We start from the raw sequence: 10,698 nt of genomic DNA, 5'->3' as shown, positions 1-10,698 counted from the left end.
ACACACACACACACACACACACACACACACACACACACACAGCTATACACACAAACGCTCACACATTTCCCCTCACCCCTTCCGCATTTCACCCTTCTTTCCGCAATTCCATAACTCCCAATTGCTAATTTGCCTTCAGTTTTACTGTAAGCCTACAGTTTGGTTTTCTTTCCCTTCAGTCTTATAGTTAAGAAAAGTTTGTTTCCCTACAGTCTTATAAGTAAGAAAAGTGGAAAGATATGTAATAATATCAAAAGGCTAGCCCAGGAAAGGGAAACATGGAAAGGGTTTGTTTGTGGCGCTTACCCTCTTGCTGGGAAAGAAGTCATTGATGGTGATGATATTTGTGAGGCAGCGCGGTGGAATCAAGCTCTCGTCAATTTTTTGGCCTGTAGAGTTATTGGTATCATCTCAAAGCTTGTTCACTCGTCTCTATTTGGTTGGAAAAAAAATATATTTATCTTGAATACAAGTAGAGATATTTGTGAATGAAGGAAGTAGGGTCACCTGTTTTTAGAGGTAAAATTAGTGAGAAAATAGCCGCCAAAGATTAGTTATTTCCTTAGCTTAATAGTCCGTGGTAGCCGAACATTTACACGTGCTTTTAATCAATGTTTTTCAGAAAAATCCACACACAAATGAGTTCTTCAATGGGCATGAAAGGTGTTGAGCCAAAAACCAAAAATTTGATAAAAATTCACAAATCTGCGTAAACTTACTGATATAGCGTTATCATCAGCGTCTGTGCTGTAACGATTAGGCCTCTGCTATCTCATGAAGCTTCGATTACATTTCCCACTGAGAAAAACATTTTCATCGAGTATCTCTGTCTTTTCCCTGGGATGTTGTACTGTATCTCTCTCAACTCGGGTTGAACCTGACAAGCAGGATCGGAAGCTTGTCGCCTTAACGATCTAAATTGTGTCATTGGGGACGTAAAACACATATATGTTACTTTACTTTTTTACCCTCTGATGTCGTAAGAGTCGAGAGGAGAGGCTATTTTCTGTCTGTGGTAGGCCTGCACTGCCGTTCTTTCAATTCAGTTATTATAATTTCTCAGGGTATCCTTCATTCCCCCATTCCACATTTTGCATAGACGAACTCTTCCTTTACTTACAGCCTGAGTAATTTGGAAGCACCAGTATAAAAAAAACAACTTTAAAAGACTTTAAAAAAAAAAAACAACTTAAAAAAACTATTTAAAAAAAACAACAACAAAAACACCTATTAGCGTCGTCGCAGCTGATCTTTTCTAGGACAGCTGTCCATCGACCAAAGTATCATTGTGTCGTCTCTTCAGAATCCACCATAAATTATCTTGAAAAGATCTTAACCAATACTGAAATATCGATAACATATGTCTCCTTGTCTTTTTTCTGATCCTTTCATTCCCTGGCCTATCTGTATTTTAAAAAAACCCGGCAACAGTATACTTTTTTAATGCAGTATGTTCACAATAGGAAGAAAGTAATACCTAAAACACACAAACAAACAAACACAAACATTCATACACATAAACACACAGGTAAAGAGAGCAACAGAGAGAAAGAGACTGCTAGAGACAGTTAGATAGATAGATAGATAGATAGAGATATAGATAGACAGATAGAAAGAGAGAGAGAGAGAGAGAGAGAGAGAGAGAGAGAGAGAGAGAGAGAGAGTGTATGTGTGTGTCTAGATGAATAAATCGGTGTGCATTTGCGTAAGAATGAGTGGCTGAAAGAATAATGGGATGTTTTAGGAATCTACATGACGTGTTTGTGTGAGTGATAGTCAGAAACAGACACAGAGCGAGAAAAAGGCAAAAAGAAAGTGTGCGCGTGTGTGTGTGGGGGTGGGGGTGTATGTGTGTGCGAGGGAGAGACTGAGAAGAGAGAGAGAGAGAGAGAGAGAGAGAGAGAGAGAAGAGAGAGAGAGAAGAGAGAGAGAGAGTAAGAGAGAGAGACAGAAAGACAGACAGACAACAGGCAGACAGACAGACAGAAAGACAGACAGACAACAGACAGACGGACAGACAGACAGACAGACAGACAGACAGACAGACAGACAGACAGACAGACAGATATAAGGGAGGGTGGGACAGAGAGACAGAGAGGAGAGACAAAGGGAATTGCTATTGGATGAGATAATCAGAGAGCGGCAGAACGCATGAGATTAAGTTATATAAGAGACTACGACAATATTCGAGCAAGAGTTAACTCTATCCTGTTTATCAAGACAAAAATATCGATGTCAACAACGCAGCCAACAGTTATCACATGTCGTATATTATGAGCGAGTGGCTCTCAGATAAGCAACGTCTGTGTTGTAACAGTAGGACAGATTTCTTATCCGAGAGAGAAACAGTTTCATTTTTCCTTTCTTTTTTTTTTGAGGGGGGGGGGGGGTATTTGCTTTTATTTTTGTTGCTTGCTTGACTGTTTTTGTTTGTTTGTTTGTTTTGTTTTTTTGTAGGTTTTAAAAAATATTGCTTGTGTTGTTTTTGTTTTTGGGGTTGATATAATATATATTTATATATATATGTAATGAAATATCTATGTATTTCTGACTGAATGTAGTTACGAACATACCCTAAGGAAGACCAGTGCAGACAGGACTGAAGCAGTCAACCCCAGAAAAATGACCTGACCTGTGTCAATAGAGCCGTACACATTAACAAACCAAGATTAGACTCAAAATTTAGTTGACGGCCACCTGTTCAGCTCAAGATCATTTTCTGAAAAGACACCGCAGTTTTGATTGTATTTAATTTTCTACCCCTCTTTCCTTTTGTTCTTCTTGTCTGCACTATAACCATTGTATCCTCAAGATATTACATCTTCATTCTTTTCTGAATATTGTGCTAGTCTTAAATATATATGTACAGCTTGAAGTCTTTCTTTTTATGTTGGAATTAATGGTCTACATAATGTCTTGACATATTTTCTACTAAACGTATTGCTACAAAGTAAGGAGTAGTTGGGAGCTCCTTTAAGCAGTTAGCGTCTTGCTGGAATCTGTTTCGAATCCCAGCCTGAGCGTTCGTACATTCGGGTCGTTTTGTGCAATTTTCAAGGCTTTCAACTCAATTTATTTGGTCCTATCGGAGACGCACGTAAAACTCGCTGATCCTTTCATTTAAGCAGCATGATAGTATACATAAGAGTGTTGAGCCATACACTTGACACTTTATTTTAGCGAACATCTAGCACTCACCGGCAAAACTGAGGGCAATCGAAGCCAAGAGCAACATTTTTGGAGTTCGCGAACAGATTAGTGATTGAGAAAGATCAGGATAATAATCATTAAAAAAAAAAAACATAGCTTGTTTAGAACATCAGAGAAAAGGAATAAATGGAGAGCCGTGATCGCCGAACTGTGTCGCAGATATGGCACCACTTGATGATGACGGAGAGTTCAAATAAACGGTTCCCTTTCTCCAGTTTCACCGCTCACTATAACGGAAATAGAAGCCCCATGCAATTGTTCGTGGACCCCCTGTGGCTGTCTAATGCAAATCACAGGCTAGGCACACAGCAATTCCTTCAGTTTGTTAACCTTGTTTATTCCGTGAGTAATGTTGTGACGTATTGCTGGTCCTTGTTGTCGCCAGAACGCCTATCTCCATGTTGTAATAGTCGCACTGCAGGAATAGGTATATTGGTTCTGTATGACAGATTTCAACATTATTATTTGTACTATATCATACCGTCTCTTTTTATCTGTATCTCTGTCTCTCTCTGACTCTCTCTGTCTCTCTGTCTCTCTCTCTCTGTCTCTGTCTCTCTCTCTTTGTGTGTGACTGTCTCTTCTCTTTCTCTCTGCATCTCTGTCTCTCTCTTTTTTTCTCTCTCTTACTTTCTTTCTCTCTCATTCCTTCTCTCTCTCTCTCTCTCTCTCTCTCTCTCTCTCTCTCTCTCTCTCTCTTCTCTTCTCTCTTTCCCACTATTTCTCTCTCTTTGCGTCTTTCTTTCTAACTGAATAAAAAACACTAATAAAAAGCAAACACACACACACACACACACACACACACACACACACACACACACACACACACACACACAATACCTACACGAGAGCGCACGTCAACACACACAAAATATGTGAAGACAGGTCTGGCCATGACTTTGGCTGTACTTCTATGAGCATGCTATAAGCTTCTCGCTAGCTGCTACTTTAGATAGGCGGGTTGTCTGTGATTGTGTCGACTGGGAAGAAAAACAGAAAGAAAGTGTATGTGAGTACAGGTGTGTGTGTGTGTGTGTGTGTGTGTGTGTGTGTGTGTGTGCGCGTGTGTGTGTGTCTGTCTGTTTGTGTGTTTGTGTGTGTATGTGTGTGTGTCTGTCTGTGTGTGTTTGTGTGTATATATGTGTGTGCGCGTATGCGTATGTGTGTGTGTGTGTGTGTGTGTGTGTGTGTGTGTGTGTGTGAGTGAGAGAGAGAGAGAGAGAGAGAGAGAGAGAGAGAGAGTGTGTGTGTGTTGGTGTGTGTGTGTGTGTGTGTGTGTGTGTGTGTGTGTGTGTGTGCGTGTTTGTGAGTGGGCCTCTTTTTATGTTGGAATTAATGGTTAGATAAAGAGACAGATTATGTATGTGTAGACAATTGAAACCAATCACATTTGTTATCACAAACTCAAACAGACCACACAAATACTCGGGCTCAATTTATCAATAGGTCGTAGTCTAAAACCAGTGTGATAACGTGAATACAAATGTGTGGGGCACAGGCTCCTACTTTTATAGTAACATAAGAGCACTTTATTGAAAGGTAAGTGCGTGTTTTGATATGTTAAGTGTGAACCCACCTAGAAAGTTGTTTTTTTCTGTTTGACACTTGTTGTTGAAAGGCTAAGTCTACTTCTCAGTCAAGAGCTACCAAATTGGCAGTTTCGGTTTACTCATGTCCTTCAAATATAACAATATGTCACCCATGTTTATTTTTTGCTTCATAAAATATTTTGTACATGTAGTCATCTGTCTCTTTGATTAGTTCTAAAATACACACTATGGTTTGCATTATTTTTGCTACGCTATCTGAAAGCTTGTTTACTTTTTTGTTTTATAAAATACTTTGTAAATTATAATTTATATGCAGTTATCTGTCTCTTTGATTCGTTATAATATGCACACTATGGTATGCATTATTTTTGCTACGCTATCTGAAAGCTTTTATTCTTGCCATTGCCTTAATGTGCCAAGTCTTGCTTTGAACCAAACTGTGTGCTTGATAGTTAGTCAGTCCTTTTTATTCTTAGGACTCCGTATTGTTTTTTTTATAATATCTCTTACACATCGTTGCCAACTTTGCTGACATAGTATGTCTGCCTATGTGTCAGCGTTATTCTGAAGAGCCTACGTATGCACGAACATTAAAATGTTTTGCTTTTTAGTGTGTTCATGTGACAACATTGTAAATTGCCTAGAGCTGTGTTGCATCATAGTTATAATTATAATTATAATCATTACAATTATAATATTATTACTATTATTATTGTTGTTGTTACTATTATTATTATTGTTATTATTATTATTATTATTATTACTATCATTATTATTATTGTTATTATCATTGTGGTATTTATTTGTATTACTATTTAGGGTTTTTGTCTACTGAATATTATGATAGTGCTATTTTTGCATTTGAGTACATGTACACAGACATTGTATATTATTATTATCCTGTCTTTTTTTACTTTTTTTAAACCAAATTTTAGGCCAGGTATTATTTACACGTTAAAATAGAGCAAGGACTAATCATACATGTTTATTATAATAATATAATATTTCTTATTCGACGTTCTCAAAATCTCACAACCCGAACAGAAACATAAGCAATAACATTCTTGAAATGAGAAAAAACCATAAACGATTACGTTATAAGTTCTTCCTATCTGTAAAAATATAAACACATTGTTTTATCAGACAAAATCAAAACAGTAACGTTGTTCCAGTCAAACAGCACAATGTAATAACATTACATTCACATAATCAGACAAAACTTAAACAATAACGGTATACAAATGAAATAACATATTTTTGTTTTGTTTTTGTAAAGTGTTTTACGGCGCTCGCAACTGCATAAGGTCATATGAGCGCGCGGGACACACCCAATATTTTCAGTTGGTAGGACATTTTGAATTTTGCCCCGGTAGCGGCCGAAGCCTACTCTTATCGATTTTAGACCACCAAGGGATCCTTAACGTGCGCAACTATAACATATTTAAATAGCATAAAATAACCTATATAATATAATCAGACTTTACTGAGACAATACCGTTCCTCAAAGTGCTCTTCCAACTAGGACACCTGCATACTTAGATACTTAAAGGATACAGTTCCTAATTTTTTTCCTCCAAAGATACCTGGATATTCAAACCATAACGTTCCTCAAATTGTTCACTCAACCAGAATACCTGGATATTTCAAACAATAACGTTCCACGATTCATCCATCGATCTATGATACCTAGTTACTTAAGCACTAACTGTCCTCAAATTCTCCTCCCACCAGGATACTTGGATCCTCACCACTCAACAGTCTCTGGCCTGGATGAAGGAGCCAGTATCTTCTGGAAACACAACCGACTTCAACCCATGGGCATGCGTGTAAGACAGTGCGGCTGCGCACTGACCTTTCCTACCTAGCTACGTCATCATCACGTGACAAGACAATAGGACAAGGTCAAGATCAGAGTCAAGCGTATCTGTACATAGCTGGAAGTCTCTGTTTTATGTCTGAGTCACACTGACATACACATATACACACGCATACACAAGCACACATCAAAAACACACACACACAGACAGACACACGCACACACACACACACACACACACACACACACACACACACACACACACTTACACACACACAAACACACGGTAACATACACTCTTACATACACACTCAAACACATTAACACACACACATACTCACACACACACGCACACAAACACACATACGTACAAGCACAGCATATTCATGCATAAGAAACGGTAAACATTTTTAGAAGCAATAAAAAGGAAACTTAAAGATAACAAAAACCGAGTCATCTATTTCTTTATCTTGCCACAAAGGCAGGGCAGCTCTGTGTTTCTTGCGTACAATTTTGAAACAGAAATCGTTTTCTAAACACTTTTGAGACAAGATTGGAAGGCGGCGCTGGTAGGTCATACTTCTTTCTATCCTTCTGTTATTTGTGTCTGTCTGCATGAGGTGTTGCTCTTTCTTGCACTACATAGCCATTTTCTATTTACTTTTCTTTAGTTTTAACAAACAAACAAACAAAGAAACATACACACAGAAAAACACACCACCAAATTCTCTTTTAGAACTACCTATTTTTTTCTCCTTTCCCAGCAGTTTTACATATTTAGGTATAACGAAGCACTTTTTTAATAATGAATGTTTTCTTGTGACACTGCTGACAATAATCAGCATGCTTGGTATTGATACATGATGAACTCGAAACACATTTATTCTGAAAACATAAGTAGAAAGCAAGAGAAGAAGGGGGAACCAGAACAGGAGAATGATGGGAAAGGGACTTAGAGACTGTGGTAGGAATAAACACAACTCAGGCGGGCAGAATTGCAGTTAGAGACTGAGAGTTTTATAGTACGAAGGTAAAAAAAGCAGCATCCAAGTACTGTTTTTAAGGGGGGAGGGCTACACCTGAAGGCTATCTCGCTTATTTCCTCACCGAATTTTACCAAATTTCACACATATAACAAGCATAGTAAGGAGTCTTTAAATCCGCAATCAAATTTAAGAAAAAGTTTTGTTTCCATGGATACGGCGGCCATATTGGATTTTGTTGACATGTCTTACGTAATGAATACCGCACTCATCGCTTATGGAAATTGAATGATTATTTTGAATGCGTGTTTACAAACATTAGATCTAAAGATCAAAATGTGTTTTTTTCCTAAACGAATTAGAACATTTTTAATGAATTTTTTCCTGAGGTAGCATTCAAGTTTTCAAAAAATCCGTAAAAATCCACACTCCAGACACCACCACCAAAAATCTGTTCCATATATCAAAAATTCAACAGACGAAATTTTAGTGTTACATCTTCTCTTCATTCTGTGAAAATTTCATGAAGGTTGGATGAAAAATGGTGGAATTATTCAAAAAAGTATAGAGAAAAGTCGCGTTTTGAGAAAACAGACGATAAAGAAAAATAAAATACTGACTTTATGAGGAAATGGCGGTGACAAACATGCCCGGTATGGGAAAACATACGGTTTTTGGGGGTTCTTATGCAATGAAATAGTTGTAGGAGAGGCTGAGGAAGCTAAAAATGCCTACAACTCAAATTCCTTAATTTTGAGCCGAATTTTGGCTTTGGTGGTGTAGCCCCCCTCCCTCCCCTTTAAAGCAGGTGTTTTTACGTCCCCATTGACACAATGGAAATGATTTAGGAGGCTAGCTTCGACACTGCCTGTCAGGGCCAATCCAGGTTGAAAGGGATACTACAACCAAGGCTAAAGGACTGAGATACTTGTTAATATGTTCCTCTCCTCTCGGGAATAGAACTTGAGCCTCCTGCGTACGATAGTGAAAGGCCTAACCTCTACATCACAGACGCCGGATCCAACTACCTAAAGAGCTCATGAGAAGAAGAAGAAGAAGAAGAAGAAGAAGAAGAAGAAGAAGAAGAAGAAGAAGAAAAAGAAAAATATAATGAGCGTGACTATTACGGTATGCAGTGAGAAAACAGAACATTTTATTCATTAACTTTGAAATACGATTAACGTAATAAACATCTTAATGTCAAGACAGACGCACATCAATGTTAGATATTGAAATAAAAATAACTCGGTCTGGTGTTTGAAGCTGTCAAACTAGATAATATCTGTATCATGACACGGTAGAATCAGATGCTCGTCAATTAACAGGCATAACAATATGGAGTAATTGGTATCATCGTAAATCCTGTGCATTTGCTTTACTTGTGATTTTCCAAAATACTCATACGGAGATGTCTGGTGTCTGTCAGAGGTAAACATGGCGAGAAAATGGTCATCAACGTTTGGTGACTTCCAGAACCGTAGTGTGCTTGGAAACAGCAAATTTACATTTTGTGTCCCTTGAATTAACGTTCTCCAGTTAATCCAAACAGAAAAGTGTTTATAAATGGACAAAAAGGCGCTAGACCTGAAATGAAGTTTTAGATAAAAATTGCAACTGTCAAAAAAAAAAGACGGTTTCTTTTATTTCATTATTTTGTCGAAAGCCTCATCACCACGATGACACATAATATATTCATATGAAAAAAGCCGTAGAACCACAGGCGCTACCAAAATTACAAAGTTATATCTGACATTTTTGGCCGTTTGAGTTACTAAGGCCATGAGGTTTGGAAATAAATGTTCTACATGCACTATCAAAATGGTTTGATTATTAGGAGTCGTTATCTAGATATTCAAAGAATTGTATTCGAGACAGCTTGACATGTTGTGAAACTGAAAATGTTTTACGTCAAATTTCGCAAAACTAGTCGTTGAGCAGATAGAAGTTTGCAATTCTAGTTTAGCTAAAACCCACTTTACTTTATTCCAAGCTGTAGACCGACGTCATACACTGAGTCGCGCCTTTGCAAATGTGAGGCATCATAGTGAAAACAGGCGCTCGTCAAAGTAATGGGATAATAGAAAACGGCCTTTTCAGACCATTTGGCAATTTTTTAACCAATTTTTCTTTCTTGACTGAACATCTATTTTGTTCATTAAATGTGTGGATTTTACTGAAAAATGTTGACAAAAGGAACACACATTGTTAAATTTGCAGTTTTCAAGGACAATCTCGGAAGTCACAAAACTTTGCCGGCCATTTCCTCGCTAAATTTATCTTTGGCACCACATGACCCCCTCCTCCTTCCATCGAAGTGTCCCGAATTCTATTCATGATAGAAGAGGATTTTTTTAGCAAAAGAAAAGATATGAACAAACTTTAAGATGACACCAATAATTCCATATGCCAAAACATTGACGAGCGCCAGATTCCATCCCGTTGTGATTCAAATAATCAAGTACTTCTTTCAATCCGCCAAAAATCGACACCCCCTTCCCACATGCCCTGGACGAATCGAAGAACTTACGTCTTCCATGAGCATCACCGAAGAGCCTAACCACTGCACCACAATTGTTCGTATCCTTAGCTCTCACAGAATGAACTAGGAACAAGCCTTGTCTCCACCCGACCAACAAATGGGTGACGTCCTTTGCAAACACACGATGCGATGGCTCATGAGGCTAAATCGGTAGTAGAACATCTTGTCGAACCCCCCCCCCCAACCAATGTCCTCTTCCTTCAAAGGTAGCGTCATAGTGAAGTCCCCATTTTCTTGAAGAGGACACGCATTTGGGAGGTCTCGTAATTCCAGTGTCTGTGATCGTAGTAGGCTAGGCGTATATAACAAAATAGGGCGGTGTCCATCTCTACGTTCAACGCTGACATAGCCACTGGGACGGGGTTCGCCGATGTATGAAGGGCCAAGCTGATATCTCCTTCCAGCCTGACTTGTATGGTCACGAACTGACCGACTCGAAGTCCTCCGGGAAATTCCACAAACGTATTTTTGACCACGTCAGTTTTGTGTGAACAGGAAGTATGTAAAACACTTTCTTGGACTCGAGGTTCGCAGATTCTGGCCTACATGTGACACAGTAAGATGTATTCTTGCCACCGAGGTTTCTCTCCATCGCGAAGG

The 10,698-nt window shown here is 38.5% G+C and overlaps 1 protein-coding gene across 1 annotated transcript in view; it reads left to right on the top strand.

Moving 5' to 3' along the window:
* LOC101851895 (chitin deacetylase 7) overlaps nt 1-7,024 on the top strand; it is an 18,252-nt gene extending 11,228 nt beyond the window's left edge. The window contains exon 8 of the mRNA XM_005108496.3: nt 6,492-7,024. Within this exon, the coding sequence (XP_005108553.1) occupies nt 6,492-6,590 (99 nt within the window). The 3' untranslated portion in view covers nt 6,591-7,024. The remainder of the gene's footprint in view (nt 1-6,491) is intronic.
* Nucleotides 7,025-10,698: the final 3,674 nt, after the last annotated feature.

This window comes from Aplysia californica, unplaced genomic scaffold (genome assembly GCF_000002075.1).
Source record: "Aplysia californica isolate F4 #8 unplaced genomic scaffold, AplCal3.0 scaffold00694, whole genome shotgun sequence".
Classification (NCBI taxonomy): domain Eukaryota; kingdom Metazoa; phylum Mollusca; class Gastropoda; order Aplysiida; family Aplysiidae; genus Aplysia; species Aplysia californica.
This window is presented reverse-complemented; position numbering and strand designations above follow the sequence as displayed.